We start from the raw sequence: 21,891 nt of genomic DNA on the forward strand, positions 1-21,891 counted from the left end.
GGGAAGCATCCTTTTTCCTAAAAGCAGATATTTAAAGATTTTATTTTTTTTTATTTATTTATTTGACAGAGAGAGAGATCACAAGTAGGCAGAGAGGCAGGCAGAGAGAAAGGAGGAAGCAGGCTCCCCGAGGAGCAGAGAGCCTGATGCGGGGCTCGATCCCAGGACCCTGAGATCATGACCTGAGCCGAAGGCAGCGGCTTAATCCACTGAGCCACCCAGGCGCCCCTAAAAGCAGACATTTAATTCAGAAACTAATGCTGTTATATTTTAAGGAAATTTATCTTTATAAGATCTGGACTTGCCTCAGATTTTAGAGGAGTCTCCTAATTCTCCTCTAAATTACCTTCCTGGAAATATGAGTGCCTGAACTTTCACCAGTAATAAGAAATGGAAAATAAAGGAAAGAAAGACTGTTTTGAATGAGGACTTAATGCAAAGTGTCCTGCAAGGAAAAAGTAGCATATTGTGATGACTAACAACCATTGACACATTGGTTTATTTTTTTCCATTAAAGTTTTAACCCAAGATTTTGATAGGAACTGTGTAGAGAAAGTGGACCAATACATTGGTGGCTTTCTAACAAGGAAGAGTGAACTGAGAAAGAGACCCTAGAAAAGCAGAGGGGAACTAAATGCTTGGTGGAGGGTGGAGGGCATGACCAGCCATAATGGGAACAGTTAGGAAGAGCCAGAGATTAAAACAACAGCAATGACAAAACAACTTTGCTCACTTCAGAATTATGATTTTCCTCTCATCTGTTATTCCACATTTGTTCAGGCTATGCTGCAGATGTTTGAAAATTGTCCTTCTATGTAGTAATGATAGCTATAAAAATAAGACTTGGATTAAAATAACCATAACTTAACTTTATGCATGGAAATGTATAGTCAGTACCATCCTGAGAATAAAATAATTCAAAACATGTTTCAGGGATAGTTTGCATGATAAATTATCTGTGAATGTTCAACCATGCTAAACCAGACTTTTTTTGTTTTTTGTTTTTTGTTTTGAGAACGAGAGAAGGGGAGGGGCACTTGGGCAGAGGGAAGGGGAGAGGAGAGGCAGAGAGGAAGAGAGAATCTTAAGCAGGCTCCACATCCAGCATGGAGCCCAGCTTGGGGCTCTATCTCATGAGCCTGAGATCTTGACCTGAGCCAAAATGAAGAGTTGGACACTTAACTGAGCCAGGTGCCCCTAAACCAGAGCATTTTAGACTTGTTCGAGAAGTTCAGAAATTCAGGCAATTGTAACTTAGTTTCACATACATAATAGAAACCATGATGGGTGATAAATTAATTTTATTTCTTCAGTCACTCTTATTATTCTCCAAAATAGTGATTCTGTTCTATTAGCTATTAGCAAGTTCTGGAGGTATTCATATATTACCAGCTGGCCTCACTTTATTTGTTTGTTTGTTTTTAAAAGATGTATTTATTTATTTTAGAGACAGAAGGAGAGAGAGAGTGAGCAAGGGGTGGGCAGAGGGAGAGGGAGAGAATCTCGGGCAGACTCCCCGCTGAGCATGGAACTCTACATGGGGCTCAGTGTCATGACCCATGATCATGACCTGAGCCAAAATCAAGAGTTGGCTACTCGACCAACTGGGCCACCTATGTGCCCCTGGCTGGCCTCACTTTAAATTCAACATTAGTGATTTTAAGTGGGCCCTAATGCTTCCTGGAGACCTGAGACTCATACTGCATACCGCAGTCCTTTCCCTTTCCCGCTTTCCTAGACGAGACCATCCATACCCTTCCCTCCTACCTCAAATCTTCCACCCCTCTCTTCCACTGTCCTCATGTTTTCTGTGAATCTTTCCCCCTACTTCCCAGGGAAGGTGGAAGCAAGCAGAACTTGCCCCACTGGGGCCGGTGTGATTTACGTGGACTCCTAGCCAAGGCCCTCCCTCCCCTGTGCTCCAGATCCTGTCCCCTCTCCTTTACTCAAGATCATGTCTCCTCTGAGTCTCCGGAAGCACCAAGTTTGCCTTCTCTCCTTCCAGATCTCTCTTACCAGCCTGTACACGTGCTGTTAGTTCTCTCATCGTACGGAAAACCAAACAAAACAAGTCAGCCCTTTCTTTGCCCACTTCCCCTGCAGCTTCCAGCCCATTCCTCCCTTTCCCCTCATGACAGAACTCTGGACAAATTGTATGTGTTCCACTTCCCCTCCTTCTCTGGAGCTTCTGCAACGACACCACAACTGCCTGTGTTCAAATCACCATCGTCCTCCGCAGGCTTAAGCCATATCCTTATTTTCCAGTCTTTGTTGTCCATGACCTTTCCGTCCCTGCAGCAGGTGACACAGAGGAATAGTCCTGAAAACACTTTTCTTTACTTGGCTTCAGGACTGCATCTTATCCTGATTTCTTCTGTCTCGGACCCTCTCTTCGGTTTGTTTTCCTCCTCCTCTCCAGCCTCCTGACATTTGCAGCACAGGGCTCTGGATACCCAGACTTCTCGGGTTCTTGTACACTCAATGCCTTGAGGTCTCATCCAGGAGCATCGTTCCATCTACCACTTATATTCTGGTGATGTCTGAATTTATACTTCTACTAGACCTCTGTACCGGACTCCAGCCTCGACTACCCCAACAGTCACCTCAACACAGATGTCTAAGAGGCGTCGCCATGCTTAACATGTCCGAAACCAATCTCTCCATCTTCCCCCCAAAACCTTTCCACCCGCAGTTTTCCTGATGAAAGATAATGACAACCCCACTTCTCTAGTCGCTTGGGAGAAAAGTCTTGAAGTCATCTTGGTTTATCTCTTGTTATCCTACAGCATATGCAGTTGGCTGTACCTTCACATCTTTCAAGGAGCCTGACCACATCTCAGCACATCTTCAGTTACGTCGCGGATTATGTGTGACAGCCTCCCAGCTGGCTGCTCTGCTGGGTTCTTGCCCCACACAGGAGCTAGAATAATCCTGTGATGACTTAAGTTCAGTCCTGTCACTCTTGAGCTGAAACCACTTCAGTGACTCTCCGTTCCACTCAGATTAAAAGCCACATTCCATACAGTTGCCCACAACACCAGGAAGGATCTGGCTCCTTGTTCTCCCTCAGACCTTATCCAAGGGAAACATTGCTCAGCGACCCAGCCAAACTGGCTGCCTCACTGTGCCTTGAACGTGCCCCTGCTTTTGGGCTTTTGCATCCGGCCCTCCCTCTGCCTGCTTTCCCTCGAGGTCCCCGGGACTCCTCCATCTCCTGCAGGTCCGTGCTCAGCGAGGCTTTCCCTGACTCCCACATCCTAACGCTGGAAACAACCCCCACCTTTCATCATTTCTCATCTCTTTCCAGCTTCGGCCTCTCCATAGCACTTGCACTATCTAAAATATTCTCACTTCGGTCAGTTATTTCATTTACTCACTTGGATAGAATTTCCATAAAGGTCGGGAGGGGTGTTTGTCTGCTGGATTCACCGCTCTCGTCCCAGTTGCCTGGAATGGATGAATGAATTAGGTGGTTGCAAAGGCACGATGTGAGTCTGTGGCATTCTGACTCAGGTGATCCTGCACAAACCAGCATCTCTGACTCTAGGTTTTTTAGGGAAAATAACTTAATCTTCATGGCACTGTCATTTTTATGTTTTCTAGTAAATAAATATTTTTAAAGTGCTTACAGCAGTGCCTCACCCATGGTGAGAGCTCTGTAGGTGTTTATTAAATAAGCAAAAAATACTTACTGTGCGTTTTGTGATTTAAAAAATATTGGTGGAGTGTAAATCACGGCAAACCTCAGGAAGCTCAGAGTGGCCTCCATTCTGTAATGGAGAGTGGCTTCCTTCATTATCGAGGTAGAATAGCATCTGATGGCTTAAGAGAAAAAAATAGTACTAGTCACATGCCCTCCCTAGTCTGAAAAAAACAGAACTACCCAGTGTACTAAATGGGACTGTAGATGCGGAGAGATTTATGCAATAAAGTCTAAAGAATTGCTTTCGAGCTCAAGTCCGTAAAACACATGGCTATTGTCTTAGTCGGCTCAGGTTCTATAGAAAAACACCATAAACTGGGAGGCTTATCAAGAACAGAAATTTATCTCTGGTATTTCTGGAGGCTGGAAGTCTGAGCTCAGGGTGCCAGTGTATCAAGTTCCGGGGAGAGCCTTCCTCTGGTCCGTAGACTCCATCTTCTTGTTATCTCCTCACAGGGCAGGAGAAAGCGAGCTCTGTGGCTTCTTATAAGGGCGCTCATCCGCTCCATGAGGGGATTCCACCCCATTACCTAATTGCCCCCCAAAGGCCTCACCACCAAATCCTATCCCATTGGGATTAGGGTTTCCGTGTCTGCCTCTGCCTCCATCCCTGGTTTGCTCTCTGGGGAGATGGCATGAGAACGGGGATGCATGTGTGGCTGAGGGCAAAATGAAATTGGGATTGTGCAAGAGCTGATATCTTGAACCTTCAGCAAACACTGGTAGCCAGATCTCTGCCGCCTGGAAGTAGGCTGGAGGAGGCAGCTCAGGGCAAGATGACCCAAGACAAATGTCCAGCCAGAGACAGGCAGGGAGAGTCCAGGCCCTTCTAAGACACCCATGATGGGACGTCCATGCATCCAAAGCCTGCCTGTTTTAGAGGCCTCACTTTAAATACAGAAGTTCGCCAGACAAATGAGGAAAGTTTGTAAAGGGAAAAACAGAGACAAAAAGTGGTTGGCAAAGCAAATGCATAAAAGTAACTCAGAAAAAAAACAGACACTCTAGAGAGCAGAAAAATGTTTGGGTGTGTGTATGGACATTCAGAAACATATTAAGTGTATATGGAGCTAATAACCTCAGCAGAGAGAGGCAGGCAGTGTGCTCAGCCTGAGTACCCATGCTCCACTGAGGGGGGTTGAAGTGGCTTCTTTACTTTCCAGCTGTGTGGCACTGAGCAAGTTACTTCACCTCTCTGTGCCTCCGTTTCCTCATCTTAAAAAGGGGATAGACGATGCTACTCAAAGAACAATAACAACAAAAACCTCTTAGAAATTATGAATAGTATGGTAGGATTTTTTTTTAAATCCAACAGAAAGTTTAAAATTAGAAGTTGAGAACTCTCTGTGAAAGGTCAAGAAGACAAAGAAATGGAAGATAGGTGTATCATCTCTTTTTCTCATCATTTCTGAGCAGCCCAACCGCAAAAGCTGCAGAGACAGACGGACGGACAGACAGATGAAGGGGAGCGGGGGAGAGACCTGGGAACAGAGAGAAGAAACTTTGAGAGTAATGAACAAAGCTCTTCCAGAAGCAGAGGGCACAGTCAGGTCGGAAGGGCCTCTTTGGTGCTTTTGCACAATGAATGAGAAGAAAGGCCCAGTCCAGGCGTGTCATGGAGCCATTCCGAGTGCTCAGGATGCTCGAGCCTCCCAGAGGCTTCCAGAGAGCAGGAAAGCAGTTCTCATGCGGAGGACGGGAACTTGAGTGGCAGGAGATAGTCCAGTTCTAAGTAATGCAGACTTATTCTGGGAAGGCCACCCTCCTTCCGGGACACGAAAATTGTTTGATGTCGATATATTTGTCACTTTGAAAAAGTAGCCCTTGTGTGTTAGGCAGAGTGGGGGCACATGTCTTTGCTAGGTGAGTCTCAGAATCGCCCATCTGCCTCTGTCCGGGAGCACCTCAGTTTTTCATCTTTCAACAATGGGAAAGAAGATTAACTTGACCTTTCCCATTTCTCCTCCTCTCTTTCCCTCCCCTTGTTTGCCTTCTCTTCTCCTTCGCTTCTCCTGCAGTTCCCTCCTTTACCTTCCGAGCCCTCAGACTCTTGGTAGGTCTATTTCTGTCTCCTCTTCTCGCTTTCTCTTTCTCTCCACGGAAGTCTGTGTTTGTCTCATAATTGGCAGGAGATTTTTTTTTTCTTTTGCTTTTTGCTTTTTAAGTGATGAATAGTTGGCGTGAGATCAAAGCCAAGCCCTGTGGTTTTCTGGCTGCCCCAGAAGGGCGGCGCAGCTGGCAGCCGTCCCAGCTGCCTGGTGATAGGCGTGTGGAAGAGATACCAAGCTCACAGGTCACTGTGTGTGTGTGTGTGTGTGTGTGTGTGTGTGTGTTCATGTTCGTGTGTTTTTCAGGCCAACAGCAGGCTGAAGCAGATTGAGAAGGAATACAGTCAGAAGCTTGCCAAATCTTCACAGGTAAGAATGTTGAAAGAAAGGAAAAAAAAAAAAAAGCAAAAAGCAAAACCAAAACAAACAAAAAAGAAACCTACACATAAAACCATTTGTCCTTTAGAGTTAAACTTAATTCTCTTCAGTCTTTATGGGTCAGTATGCCATTTTTTGATGATGGATAAATAATACATGCTTTTAGTATTTTAGCCTTCTTAAAAGACTTTTTTAACCAGGCATATTGAACCATTTGAACTAACACACACACACACACATTCACACGCTCAGATGTTGTAAAAGCAGCCAGTGCACTCGAACAAGCCCAGGCTGCAACATATTTCACAAGGGCGGGAAATACACACCTACACTTGTGATGTAAGCAGTTTGATACCATCTGTGCTTCTTTGCAATATTCCACTTAGCTGTACCTGAAGACTGCTTAGCAATAAAATTCAAAATGATAAATATTCTAGGTTAAATTAGCCACTCAACTCTTGACTCCTTTTGGGGAAAAAGAGAATGATTAAGTCCCTACATTATATGTATCTGGCTTCCTGGTCTTGCCCTAGCAGTTTTAGTAGAAGGCCCACAACTGAATGCCTGTCTCAACTCGACATGTGATGCTTAAAATACCTTTTCTGTGTAAGCTGTTATAATAATATCCTATAGTATCATTTAGGGAATCCCAAGCATTCCTTAGTTTTATGAGTAATTCTAGAAAAAAAGGTAGTAATTTTCATTGTATAGATGGATAGGTCAAGCCATTCACTTTCGTGGGCATCGTATGTAATGATTTTAAAATCAGCTCTTCCTGGTATTTTTGCATATACACAGCGATGTGTGGCCGTGAATTGAAACTTCTGGGCCATTTTATAAGTTACCATACAGTGGTTGTAGTAGCAACACAATGACAAAACAGTAATAAAATCAAGAATTTTATGGGGCACTAACCGTGTTGACTCCGTGTTCATTCATGATCACTCTGGGGTTAGGAACTATTATTGGCCCCATTTTCCCACTAGGAAACAGGCTCAGAGAGCTGAGGTCATGCGGGTTAGCAAGTGACTAAGCCAGCACCCCTCCTGGATCAGACTAGAGAGCCGAAGCTCACAACCTGCCGCCCCCGGCCTGGCTCAGGCCGCACCACCCCCCACCCCCACCTCCACCCCCCACCGAACTCTGGGGATAACTCATAAAATTTCTTCGATTATACAATTATTTCTAAAATGTGTATATGCCATATAATTCACATCCCACTCGGAAAGCAAAATGTCTCTGTCTCAGTGAAGACTTACATGCATTTACTTAAGAAATTATGATATGTCTTGATTGCCATCATCCCAGACCTTCTTTGAAGAAGGAACATGGGGAAATATCCTTTTAAATCTTTTGCAAGAATCTTCATATAAGAAGAATCTTGTAATCAGAAGAAATATTATGACTCCCGAAGTTAAACTTTAAATTAAGACATGAAAAGTAAGTAGCTGGCGTACTTATGTCCTGCTTATTTTGCGTTATGTTAAATGGGGGAGGCATACCGAAAGTGAGATATAAGATAGCTAATAAAAATGCTTAAATAATGAGAGTGTAAACAGGAGTATTTAAGTTTATCTAAAGGAATGTGTGAAGAAGCCTGATTAGTTCATATTAAAGCAAATTAAACGTCAGTTAGTGTGGAAGAAAGCCTACCGCTTTGCAGTCCAACCGACCCGAATTTGAATACCAGCCCTACTACCTATATGACCTTGAGCGAGTTACCTGGACTCCCTGGAATTTAGTTTCCTCATTTGTAAAAGGAGGGGGTAGTGCTTACCTCACAGGCTAGTTTTAAGTAGTTAGTAACGTAAGGGGAAAAATAGTGCTTCGTAGAGAGTGCTTAGTACACAGTAAAACATTTAATGGCTGTTAGCTCATATTGCAGCAGGATGAAAATGGAAATAGAGACAAGAAAAGAGGGAACAAAGAGTAAAAAAGATACGGAAGGAACAAGAAGTTATTTTAAATTTATTTTTGGGTATTCAAGAATTGATCAAATCTCCCTCCAAAATTTGGAGAGGCACAGGGGCTTGCTAAATATTTTCCCAAAGAAGAAGCAGGAGGAGGAAGAAAAGCCAACTAGTGACAGCTATGTCCTATAGCCATGGTTTCATACATCAAAGGACAACACAACACCAAATAGGAAAAAAAAAATCTTTGAAAGAGTATAATAACATAATAAAAGACAGTCCATCCTCCTCATAAAAGGTAGGATAACAACCTTACACTGATAATATTTTGTTTGTCCACCCCTAAATGCATGTAAATATTTATATGTATAGAAGCATATGTGTATATTTGTATCTGTGTACTAGCATTTGGGAAACACTGGTCTACAATCCAGTCGGTTTAAAGAAACAGATTATTTGAAAATGAACATTACAAACAGAACCATAGACTGACTTTTTCTGTTTTCTAGTGATAGTTTGCTGGGATCCCTAACTCCTATCTAAGTTGAGGACAATGCCAGGAGCAAAGTTGCTTAACTCTTTATCAGGTTTAAAAAAAAAAAAAAATCCCTCTCTGAAAAAAAAATTTTTTAAATAATACGATGACTGCATTTATAATGAATGCATTGGTATCCAGGAGATCATCAGGTTAAATTTGGAAAATATTTTAAATATTTTCCTCCCTTAAAGGAAGTCACTTAATCTTTGAGATTTTATCAAGCTTTTAGGATCTAATGGACCATGAACACCAAGCCCGTGGCATACTCAGGACTGTGCCCTTCTGAGACTCTCCATGTTCGTCATGACGGCCATGACTGCATCATCTCTGGGCACACTTCCAAATGTGATTTCCATCAGAATCACAACTTTGTTCTTTTTGTCTTAATATGACATTTTCACCTTGCCTTTTCATTGTTAGCGCAGTTGTCCCTATTCAGCTGGCTCACCTGGCAGCCATTTTTCAGAGAAAGATTTTGCCATGTTCCAAGAAGACGGGTCACTGTGGGCAAGACGAGAGCTGGAATATCAGTAGAGCTCGCCCACTGCCAAGAGCCTGGCTCCCCCCAGTGCCCTCACTTGCTCCCACGTACCTGAGGCAGATTCATGCCTGGGCATATTCTACATATCCCTTGTGTCACCAACCTTCATGTCATTCTCCAGGGTGGCAACCCAGAAGCCAAAACGTGCTGGGGAACCACTCTTCCTACTTGTTTGATGAGGATCTCAGTGTTCACCAAATCTTCCCAAGTAGGTCCTGCTGTATTTTAAAGAGTTTTGTAAAAATCTCAAGCCGTACTATAATCTGGAAAACATCAGAGTGAGTTAAAGAGAAAATCTCAGCCTCTATTCAGAATCCTATTTCTAAGACTTAATAAGACCCGCTAAACATTTTTTGCAAAGTGTTAAATGCTTAGCAATAATTAACTATTAGAGCTTTCATGAGTTAGGTTGCTTATGGCATCAGCTTGAAATAGCTGTCCTTTTGCTTCCCAAAATATTAATTTTTAATATCGCATGGAAATATTCGAATCCGCATCTCTCTCTGAAGCAAATGCAGGGTAAACATTCAGTTGAGTGGTGACGTTTTAATTATGATTCAGTCAAAACTGGTGGGGTTTATGGTTGCATAGATTAGTTCTGATTTTTCTCAGAAACTTTTAATATCATTATTCTATGGAAAGGCTAGATCATCTCAATATAACTTGTCAGGTAATTATTATTTTGATTTACTATGGTTATAGTTCTACTATTAAATATTAAGTGCCAGTTACATGCACTGAGCTAAGATGAATATAGTCTACAGTTTTTTACACTATGTCTACAATCAAGTGAGTTTTGTTCCTTACCCAAAGCATATTAATCAAGTTAGTATTAATTGAGATCTTAAATCTCAATCCTGGCTTTAAAAATTATCCACCTTTCAGCTACCTCTATATCCATCTCCTCTGTCAGTCTGTCAACCACTTTATCTACTCACCTGCCTACCGTGATTCACCTTAAATGTTTTGACACTCTCCCTAGATCATCTTCGTCAGTTTTTAGAATAACTTTCCAAAGATAATCTCATTACTTCGTCCCAAGAATCTCATCATTCCCCCCAAGAATGTAAGATTTCATTTTCCACACAAAAACAAGCATGCTCTCCTCAGAACATCCTGAACTTTGCTCATAACTCCTTCTAAAACCTGCATTTATTTCTTTTTGATGTACTCTTGTCATTAAGCTTCTGAAAATGAGAGATCCCTATTTCTTGCCCTTATGTTCACTTGAAGAACCCACACATATTTTTATCTTCAGTCTTGGCCAATTAAAAGCTAATCTAATCTTACCGTTCTTTAAAGCAACAAAATTACTTTGTACCTTAAAAACATATTACATGATTGTGGTCGTGGATATATGAATCTGGACATGTGATAATACTGCATAGCACTAAACATACACACACGCGTACATACATGCACACACACACACAATGAACACACGACAGACTTAAGCTTACCCCTTTACAAAGTTGTAGTTTACTTAACTCGAAACCCTCCAATAGTCATTGAAATAGTGAGTTATTTTTACTATTTGGCTCCATGCTCTTATAAAATATCAATCCTAAGTTTCATGTTGGGCCAAGGAAATTTGGCTCTTTCTTATCTCTGGCTCCTCTTGCTCTGTGACTGTGAGTGAGTTGATTATTCTGTGCCTCAGTTTTTGACATTCACTATAAGAATTTAACCTTCCCTGTTTCATAGAAGTGCTGTGAGAATTCATTGAATTGATGCCAGAATGGGAATAACATTTAATCAAAATGCAGAAAACAGATGAAAAACATCTTTATTCTCAGTAAATGGGATTCTTCCACTCATAGCAAAAGGTCCAAGTTCATATTTAAAAATATTAATGTACTGCTAATATATATTTTGCCATTTATTTCACAATGGTCTTAACATGTGATTCACAAATCCTAAATGTTAAACTTTGGTACAGTGAGTTTGCTCACTTCTAAAAGCATAGAAACTCCATATTTTATTGTAAATATGCTATCATTTATGTCCATAGTAATAATTGATATTTCTATAGGACTTGGCTTCTGGCAGACTTCAGAGAGTCTCTATTTACTGTCTTACAATACTGTACTCTAGTTTTGCCACCAAATACTAGGTGGAAAAATTGAACTTCAAGGAATAACTGAATTGTCCAATGTATCTCACCAACCAGCCCTGTTCCCATAGAACCAATGGAATTCTATTCTAACCAGGACTAAGGTTGGTTTTGTTTTGAAGAAACAACTATTTCCTGCTTTCAAGAAGTCATGACTATTGAATTTGAAAGGAAATGTAGCCATCCAAACCCAAGGAAAAGCCATATTCTCAGCTCATTAAAAAAGGTCCCTCATTACTGGGAGAACTTAGAAGGGACCCATTCGTGGAGAGAACTGGTTCTCCAATGTAGAGAATAGTACAGGGGTCTCTGGGTAAACTTCTATGGATATCTATCAGTTGGTCATGATAAGCTTCTCTTCCACACCAAAACCTTGTCTAAAAGAAAAACAGTCTAGGGAGAGGAACCACTTGGTACGGTGATTGATCTGACTGTGTGGTTCAAGTTCCGCCTGTCTTTTTAGTTCGATGTCATTTCCGACAGTGGGAAATGTACGACCTCTCTCTATGCCTCTGTTTCTCCATTTATAAAAGACAGGTGATAATAACATTTGTAAATGACGTGAGAACTTAAGGCACTCAACACGGTGCACAAACCTTAGTGAGTACTCAAAAACCGTTGTGTAGAATTAGGTAAGGAAAAAGAAGGAGCCCTGTTCATTATTTTCTTTGGTCCTTACAGTTCCAAGTATTAGAAAAGGCAAAATTGCTTTCTTCATTCTAATAAGTCTATTTCTCAGCGAAATAAAATCTGATGCTTTTCCTATTTTTGAGATCACAGATGTTCTTTCTTCTGGTGAGTAAATATTGTGGAATGTTATAGTGGAAATGTCTTCCAAATATATTTGGTTCAGCAGTTGTTCACCATTCACAGTTTTATTATAGTCTTTCATTGTGTGGAATTTCATGCATTATAGTGTGTGATATGTTAATTGAAAATATTTAGTTTGTGGATTAGAGTTTTGCCAAATCCACTCTTTTGTGAAGCATAAATACATATAAAATAGATGCCTCGCACTGAAGAATTGGAAGTCACAGCATGCTGTTTTCATTTTAGATCATAGCAGAACTTCAGACAACCATTTCCTCTCTGAAAGAGGAGAGCAGCCGGCAGCAGCTTGATGCGGAACGGCGGCTCCAGGATGTTATACAGAAGTTTGAAGATGAGAAGAAGCAGCTGATTAGAGATAATGACCGAGCAATCAAGGTAATCTGAAGACTTCAGTAACCAGTGGTACCAGCTGCTTTAATGTAATTAAAAGGAGGGCTGGAATCGCAGCAGTGGGCCGATGGTGCAGGTATCTGGCTTCCTCACGCAGCCTGCTGGAATTCCATTCACTGGGCTCTACCTTTGATGTATCCAGTGACTCAGGCTGACTTCCCTCGAAGAGATCACATGCCAGCATAAAAAGTCATTTTTGGCAAGCCCAGTCCATTCACACTGAACAAATATTTGAAAAATACCCTGTCCTTTTTCTTGAGAACCACTTTGGAACTGTCTCTTGAAATTAGGATGACTGTTTTAGCCCAGTACTGCTGGCTAATAAATTCAGAAGTCAGCTTCCAATTTACATTCTATTCTTTGCCCACATCCTTTCATTATGTATTCACATAATGAGAAATAACCTGTTTGAGGTTTGGAATACCAACCATTTGATGTGCTTTGACATAGTACAGGGTAGATGTGTTGCTGCTGAGAACCTAGGCTGTTTCCACATGGCTTCAGAGAATCACGCCTTTAATAGCAACAGAAAGTTCCCTGGACCCTGATTCTTTAGGTGATAGGCAGTTAGATCTCAAAGTAGTTTTTTCTTGGCTTCATAGCAGCGAATATTATTATAAGTGTCTACATCATGCTGTGTTTAATCTGTGAGGATAAGCATCTGGAAACCTTTATAAATAAGATTTAAAAGAGAACAAAATTTTTTAAAGAATTTCCAGCAAAAGATATTTTTCAGTGATTTTACTTTGTTATAACAACGCTTAACGCATGTTGAGCAATCGTACAAAGCAAGGAAAAATAAAAGAAACATTTGGGTTTTATCACTGCCCTTTTCTGCCTAACCCCTCGTCTTTCTTTTCTATAGCCTATTGTAGGCAATCTGAGTAATTTACCAAGAAGCTAGTGTTAATGTAAGTTGCTTTTTAAAAATATACTCTTTAAGCCTGGACAAGACTGAATGGAATTTTTTTAAAAAAAACCTTCAGATATCGACCAACTCTTGGAGGCCATTTCATCCAGCCTCCTCACTTTAGAGGTGAGGACTTACTTTATTTTGTTCTTAATGAGATTTTCCCTATATATTGCCATCGGCCAGCTTCTTTTCCCCCTACGTGGGGTATGAGAGAAAAAAGAGATTTCTTTTTTATATTTTAGTAATTGAAAAAAAAATCTCTGAAGCTCTTCTCATTTATAAATGCACAGGAGTTACTCATTGATCTGTGAAACTGTTTTGCTTGGCATGAATTGAGCTGAGTACTTTGTTTAAATTCCTTTAGTTATATAAAAATTTCATTTTAAGTGTGTTTCTTTTCCACTCAATATCCAAATCCCGTGCACTAGGCAATTTCCAAATTTCAAATAAATAATTGAATCCCAACATACGCAAAAAGGGAAAACATAAATTTACTCCATAAAGGCATAGTTTCTAGTATTGTCTCTTTAGATTAAAAAAAAAATCTTGAAAGAAATATAATTAGTATGTCTGCCTATTTTTAATTGTTTTTGCAGTTTTAATCCACTTACCTGTTAAAACAGAAAACCATTGTGATCCTAATTTCCAGAAAAGTGTCAGATCTTAAAGACTGAATTCAAAAGATGTACATATATATTATATTAAAATATATGTCATATGATACTTATGACCTCCAGAACATAGGTACTTGAAAATAAATGATAATGTAGGTAAGATATAGTTCAGTTTTTTGTTTTGTTTTGTTTAAGAGGGGAGGGGGGAGGAGCAGAAGGAGAGGTGAGAGAACAGACTCCCTGCTGAGCTTGAAGCCTGACACAGGGCTCCATCCCAGGACCATGAGATCTCAGCTTGAGCCCAGATCAAAAGTCGGATGCCTAACCCACTGAGCCACCCAGGCGCTACAGATATAGTACAGGTTTGATTGACTCAATTAGATTGTGTGTAAGGTGAATGACCTTTGTGGGGTTCTTTTTACTAACCTGCATAAGATAAGTAATTCATTAGCACTCCTCGCATTGCTTTTCTTTTCCAGACTATGTCACCAAAAATAAAAGGATTAATAGCTCATGTTCATTTAACATGTCCTATGTAGCAGGCTCTCGGCCAGACATTTTTATTCATCACCAGCCCCATTATGCATTTAGGCCTTCTTGTCATCTTTACAAGGAAGGTATAGCTATCCTCCTCATCTTACAAGTGGGAGAACTGAGACTCTGAGGTTCAATACCCAGTCCTAAGTTCATACTGCCCAACAGCTGTCACAGCCAGGTTCAAGCCACAGTCTTCGTGACGGGAAAGGCTCAGCCATGAACTGTTGGACATACCCCAGTCTCTACATTCTGCCTGTGAAAGCCAGTCATTGGCCAAATGCACAAATGAACGCAGATAGCCTCACTCTCATTTTCTGTCTGCCTAAGTGATAACAGCAGGTCTGCAACAGCTGTTGGATTCGGGCACTCTAATTGTGTTTGAGTGTTTTGTACATACAGGTACATAGACAGATCCAGATACTCAGAGAGAGGCACAGGCACCATGAGGCTTGTGTTTGGTTTTCTGAAACCAAACGCATTTGTCTGCATCTATGTTAAAACAAGCTCACATGTACCAAAGACTTTGTGATGTTAAATACTACTATATTGAAATATGAGAATCAAAGAGTGCCATATAAAGAGTGTGCATATTGATTGTGAAATGCACTCTGTCCCACTTTCTGGGTTGGGGACAAGCTGAGCCCTCAAGCTGGCAGTCGAGGATGAGGATGGAGAGTAAATGTGTTACTCACCCTGCCAGAGCTTATGATAATGTCTCCGTGGATCAGCAGACCTTTTATTAAAGTAATTCTTGAGAGAAAAGTAGCCTATCACAATCCACTTTTAAGGGCCACCAGTATGGTATAGTATAACCTGCTAAAATATTTCTGGAGAATAATTTGGCAATACCTACCATTATTACATTGCCTGAGAGACATGCCCAACTTTTGACCCATTTCCAGAATGTGCCTGAAGGTGGCAGTTAAAAAGGTTGCACAAAGCTTTAGCTAGCCAAAAGAAGTTCATTCTAGCATTCACTCATCTATGCAATACCTATTTTTAAAAAATATTTTATTTATTTGACAGAGAGAAATCACAAGTAGGCAGAGAGGCCGGCAGAGAGAGAGGAGGAAGCAGGCTTCCTGCGGAGCAGAGAGCCCGATGTGGGGCTCGATCCCAGGACCCTGAGATCATGACCTGAGCCAAAGGCAGAGGCTTTAACCCACTGAGCCACCCAGGCGCCCCTATGCAATACCTATTTATCAAGGTCCCATTGCAGACAAGGCACCCACAATACTCATACTTTCTATTTCCTTTCTATATTTTTTGCCATAGTACATAAACTAAAAATGATGCAGTATTTAAAATGGTGCTGGGGAAGGATATTTAAGGATAGTGAAAATGTTCACAACGTAGTTTTCAATGAAAATAGTTTACAGAAATTATATATGAGGTCATGCTTGCAAATAAAAGTACATATAAAGAGAAAAAAGATGGGATTTTACTGGAGGACATCTCTGCAGGGTGGAATTTGTGGTAACTTTCTTTTATCTCAGCACCATATTTTTAATTATAACATCACTTTTGCAATAAGAAACAATAAAAACTGGTGAAAAGTGGAGGAGCCAGCAGTCCAAGGGAGCCCAGTGGATGTTAATCATGGTGGTGGAGACCAACAGCGGGCATGATTCTGGCTAAGAAACAATGGACCAAGTGAGGTCTTTCACAGAACAGGATTCCTGGGGGTGTAAAATGAGTTATAGAAACAAATACAATCCTATGGGTAAATCTTTTATACCGTATTATGCCCTATTTTGAGAGCAAAAAGATCTTTATCACTTATTTACTGTTTTAGCTCACTCCTTACCTTCAAAGTCAAGCTTCTAAAAAGAGCCAGCTCTTCTGCATAACAGACCATCCCAAAACTTGGTGTTCTAAAGCAACAACCATTTTATATGCCTAGAATTCTTTGGATCAGAAATTCAGGCAGGGATTAGCGGGGTGGTTCTTCTGCTCCATGTGTGGCATGGTGGAGTTACATTCAGCAGGGAGCTTGGCAGGGGCTGCAACATCCAATATGGCTCCAGGTGCTCTCCGTATGGCCTCATGCACTGGGTGGTCAGGCCTTTCACATGGAAGCTGGCATCCAAGAGGAGTATTCCAATAGGTGAAGGCAGATCTGCACTTCCCTTAAGGCTACTGTAGGAAGATTCACATGGCACTTCTACCACATTCTCTTGGTTGAGATAGGTCCCAGGGTCAGCCTGAACCAAGGGGAGTGGAATTAGTCTCTACCTCTGGAAGGGAGGAGTGTCAGAGATGGTGAAGCCATCCTGAACCCATAGTCTATGCTAAACATCTGGTTTTCATCTCCCATTAATTCCTCACCCATATGAAATAGTACTACATGATGTCAATTAACATCATGGCATAGTTGCATGCATAGTTTTAAAGAAAATCTCATTTTTGTAAAAAATGGGTAGTTGCATATGCTCACAAATGATTCAAAATGTAGGGGGAAAGGTAATATTTAAAGTCACCCCAAATCCCATCAGAAAATAGTCATCATCGCATTAAGGTGAACATCATTTCAGATACCCTACTACATGTAAGGAGAAAAGAGAAGGAAAACTAAATAGACTTGTAAAATGCAGTAATACTCCAGATTCTGTATTTCTGCTTGTTTTAGAAAGATCTCTGGAGTTAACATTACTTCAGTTCAATGGATGGAAGAAACTAGAGTCTAAAGAAGGACTTGTTGGACTTTTGAACAGAATTTGATTTGGGGTGGAAAATGAGTACATTAGTATGTTCATACTTTCTCCCATAACCCCTGCTTTCTGCCTCCTGCCTGGGGTGGTGCTATTATTTTTACACTGTCCAGGTTTGTGGTAGTCACAGTTTGTCCATACCCTGTTCTTCAGTTTAATACTCATGCTGTCCTTTGTGGAGTGGTGCTTACCACTAGACCTTTTACCACGGTGACTCCGTTTCTGAAGTTAATACTTTGATTTGGTTCTTAATTGGCTGGATTTCATGGTCAAATAGTTTTTCTAAGACTCATGGTTCTGTCTTCCCTGAGTTGTTCATGTTTAAGAACATCTGCCCATTTACCTTTATGTTTGAACACCATGTCAGATGGGCACATCTTCCTGGTCACGTGTTTTCTCATGAGAACTGTAAACATTGCCCACCTAGCAGTTAATATTGCTGTGGGAGAGGCTGTGCAAGACTAGGTTTTCCCCTGTGGAAATGATGTGCTTTTTTTGAGGGATTCCTAAAGAAGTCTTTCTCTATTGTGTTAAGGTTAGTAGAGTAACCAGGATAAATTCAGTAATTAACCAGAATACCTCTACATATTAAACATTCAATATATGTTTCTGAAGCATCGTGATTGTCTCCTCTCTGTAAGAAAAGCGATTTGTGATGTCTGTGCATTTTCTCTAACCTGAAGGGAGGGAAAGAAAGAGCTGGAGTAGAGGTGTCTGTGTAGTCTGGTTGGGGTGACTGTTCTGTGTTTCTGCGTTCACACTACCTAAATGGGAGAGGGCATCTGATATCCCTTTGGGGTTTGAATTATCCCAGTTTCGCATGCATCCCTAAGGTCCTGAGACCTTCACTTTTCTCAGAGATAGACAGCCCTGATATTTACCTGTTTTTCCACCACAATCCATTTCCACATCTCACTTTGGAAGAGGAAAATGAGATTTCTCAGGATTTTGTTGACTTCTAACAAAATAATGAATTGGGGGACATTGGCAGATATTGGAGGTTTTTGTGCTCCAGAGTCACGTTTCTTTCCTTGACTACAGGCTTCAGTGCTCTAGTGAATTTTTGCTAGTTTTCATTCTTATTTAGTCACTTCATTTGGTGTTGCAAAACCTTCTATTTGATCTTAGAAGCCCGTTTGACTCCTTTATAACATTTTACAAGGAACGTGTGTTCATCAGCTATTGCCACAATAATGCTGCATAACAAACAAGGCCCCCAATTTAATGACTTATAATAACAAGCATTTATTTAATTGTTTGCAGCATATCTATGGATTATTGCCGTGGTTTGGATTCAGGCTGTTGATTGGTTTCATTGGACTCCAGGTTTTAGAATGAGTTCAGGACAACTCTACGTGCCTGCACAATCTCCCTAGACTAGTAGCTTCCTGGAGTAGCCTCCTCATGGTAGATTATGATGAGTACAAAATGATGAGCAGGGAAAAACATCCCTGCAGCCCCAGCCTCATTTCTTCTACATCAATGGGGCAAGGAAGTTACTGAACTATTCTAGTAAGAGTCCGTGAACGTCTGTGAACAAGGACTTAATCGGCCACATAAACAGCCTCTCAAATCTTAGCTCCATGGCAACACATGCTCAGTTCATCCACCATTCCGAAACCCTCTCTCCCATCCCCATTCCCTGTCCCTTGTTCCCATTTTTAGCACTCAAGTAGTGGAATTAAGCAAGACCTCTTCTATTTCCTTTGTATGCCTCCTGGACATTCTCACCCCTTCACGTATGTAGTTTCTGTGCAAATGAATTTTGAATCTTCATCTCCACATAATCTTTTTTTTCTGAGCCCTCAGTCCAGATTTCGAACTACCATCCCACATTTTCACTTGAAGAGCCACTAGGCTACCCAAACTAGACATCCTATGAACTTAATTTATGTTTCTCTCATTCTTACCTTGCCCCCAACCTGTTTTTCTTCTTATACTGATCTGAATTAAATACCACCACCCGGTCCCTCAGGTCAGATTCTGGAAGTCCCCTTGAATGAATCCTTCTGCTCCCTCACCTTTCTGAGGTCTATTTCTAGAAATAATTTCTAAATGTCTGCAAGCTCATACCCCATCCTGCAGTCACCAGTTCCCGCCTTCTTAATTGGCCCTTCATCGTCTCGTCCTTGCCTGTTACAATCCCTCCTATATAGAATCGTGCCAATAACTCAACAGTCCCAAGCCTGTCCCTCTCCCTGTTGATAAGCAGCCTCTCGAAAACACAAATATGAGCATGTGGTTTGCTTCTTAAAATCCGTCGATGGCTTTCCGTTGCCCTCCTGGCATACGAAACATTTGGTATGATCCAAACCAGCAGTTCTCACAGTGTCCTCAGACGCGTGTGGGTCCCTACTCTCTTTCCAGGAGCTCCACAAGGTCAAAACTATCTTCATAATAACACTAAGCCATCATTTGCGTTTTTCACTGTGTTCACATTTGCACTGATGGTATAGAAGCCACACTGGATAAAACTGCTGGTGTCCTAGCACAAAACACAGCATCGCCACTCACCCACGTAGTGATTAGCTCCTTCACCACCATCCACTTGTGCTTTAAAAACAAACAAACAACAATAACAAACCTGAAGCAATAAAGTATTCTATTAAATCTCAACCCTTGAGAACACATCTTTTTAATATTAATAGGAAGTACACACAAAGCGCTTCTACTGCAGACTGAAGTAGGGTGTTGTCTTTAGGAAGAGCAGTTCTGCGTGTGTTTGAGTGCGAGCTGAACGCTCAGCACTTGGAAGGAGCGACGGACAGGCAAACCAGGCTTATTCAGATATGACTGTCCGGCAGAGGTGTTCTTGAGAAGGAAGGAAGTGAACCTGACACTTCAAGGCCCACAGCTGACTACATTGTTGCTAATGATAAAATCTGAGCTTTCAAGCAGAAATCACAAATTTGGAAAACCTTGTACCATCACTGTAAGCTTGACGGCTTCCCAGTACTTAAAGACTTTTCTGATGAGATCAGTGGTATTACTAATGATGTGAATGGGACGAAAGGGGGAGGAATATAATGACGTGTATCAACATTTGGAAGATTTATTTAACTCATCGAACACAGTGTTTCCAAATGACCAATACCCGGTGTTACAAAATCGTGTGTGGGTAAAAGATCCTTACAAAGTGTAAATGAGAACAATTGGTTTCAATGGAGCAGTTGGCAAAGTTCACGGCTAAGAGCGTCAAATCGGATATTGCAGCTGACCTTTAAGAAACTACCACTTGTCAAGTTTTGGGTGTTTTTTTTTTTTTTTTTTAAGATTTTATTTATTTATTTGTGTGTGTGAGAGAGAGAGAGAGCACACTTGAGCAGGGAAAGGAGCAGAGAGAGAGAGGAAGAAGCAGGCTCCCCACTGAGCAGGGAGGGACTAGATGAGGGACTCAGTCCCAGGACCCCGGGATCATGACCTGAGCCAAAGGCAGATGCTCAAACGAGTGAGCCACCCGGCACCACCGCCACTTGTCAAGTTTTTATTTGTCCCAATGAGTACCCACAATCATCTGAAAAGACCACTAAAATAATCCTTCTTTTTCTAATTATTTATTTGTGGGAGACTAGATTATTTTCCTATACTCAACCCAGAGCAACACATTGCAAGAGATGGAGAACAGAAGCAGACAGGAGAATCCAGCTCCCTGGTATTAAGCCAGACATTAAAGAGATTCAGAAAAATAGAAAGCATAGCCATTTTCTAATTTTTTTCTTTAGAAAATAGTTCTTTTTTATTAAAAAAATATGATATTTATGTTCACACACAATGGATTTATGGCTTATTTTAAAATTAATAAATATCTTAATATTTCTTAATTTTAATTTCTAATACAGCAAATATCATTAACTATAACACACATTAAAAAAGCCTCTTTGGGATTCTTTTAAGAGCATAAAGGGATCCAAAGATGAAAAACTTTGAGAACTGCTTGTGTGGATGCTGCCCTTTTGTCTGCCTCATCAAACAGCCAGTCCTCAGCATTCATGCCATGCTCCCTGTGCTCCCGTGAACTGTGTGTGAGGTCCTTCCCTTTTAAGATTTAAATGTCATCTTTTCTGTGACGTGTCAGAGTGGGAAGACCTTGGAGTCGGCTAGGTTTCACCAATCAGACTCCGCTGACTCCAGGAAGGTGGTACGGTCCTAGTCCTTGTCCTTTATCGTCGGTGGGGTCGGGTGGCACACTGCGCCAGACGCACAAGCGCACAGTGAAACTGCCCGTATTACACACGGGACAAAAAAGGGCCAGGAACCCTGGCAAACATCAGTGCGGTTTTGCTGCCTCGCAAGTGAACCACAACCTTTCAAAAATCATTTGTGGTTTGCAGAGGATTTTGAATTTCAGGATTGCAGATAGGAGATTGTGAACCTGTCTTTTGATTGACTTACTTTCTTACCGACTGGACTCTGAGCTTCTTGGGAGCAGGCACTTGCCACAACATTTGGTCCAGCAGAAAATGCCAGGAAGATACTGAATGAGTGAATGATACTACCTCATAAATCCAGGCTCTGAGGACCAGTAGTGTCCATTTATTCTCATGTTATCTTGTGGATGGCAACAAGCTTGTAAATATTGGGGGGTGGTACAGCAGATAGGTGTAAATAATCTCGATCTTATGGTAACAGTGCTGGGTTTGGTCTGATTAGGCAGGTTCGAATAA

General features: G+C 41.2%; 1 protein-coding gene across 1 annotated transcript in view; it reads left to right on the top strand.

Moving 5' to 3' along the window:
• Positions 1–21,891, top strand: part of CEP112 (centrosomal protein 112) — a 409,934-nt gene that overhangs the window by 304,655 nt on the left and 83,388 nt on the right. The window contains exons 22-23 of the mRNA XM_045984701.1: positions 6,058–6,120; positions 12,288–12,437. Coding sequence (XP_045840657.1) covers positions 6,058–6,120; positions 12,288–12,437 — 213 coding nt within the window. The remainder of the gene's footprint in view (positions 1–6,057; positions 6,121–12,287; positions 12,438–21,891) is intronic.

This window comes from Meles meles, chromosome 18, assembly GCF_922984935.1.
Source record: "Meles meles chromosome 18, mMelMel3.1 paternal haplotype, whole genome shotgun sequence".
Taxonomy (NCBI): domain Eukaryota; kingdom Metazoa; phylum Chordata; class Mammalia; order Carnivora; family Mustelidae; genus Meles; species Meles meles.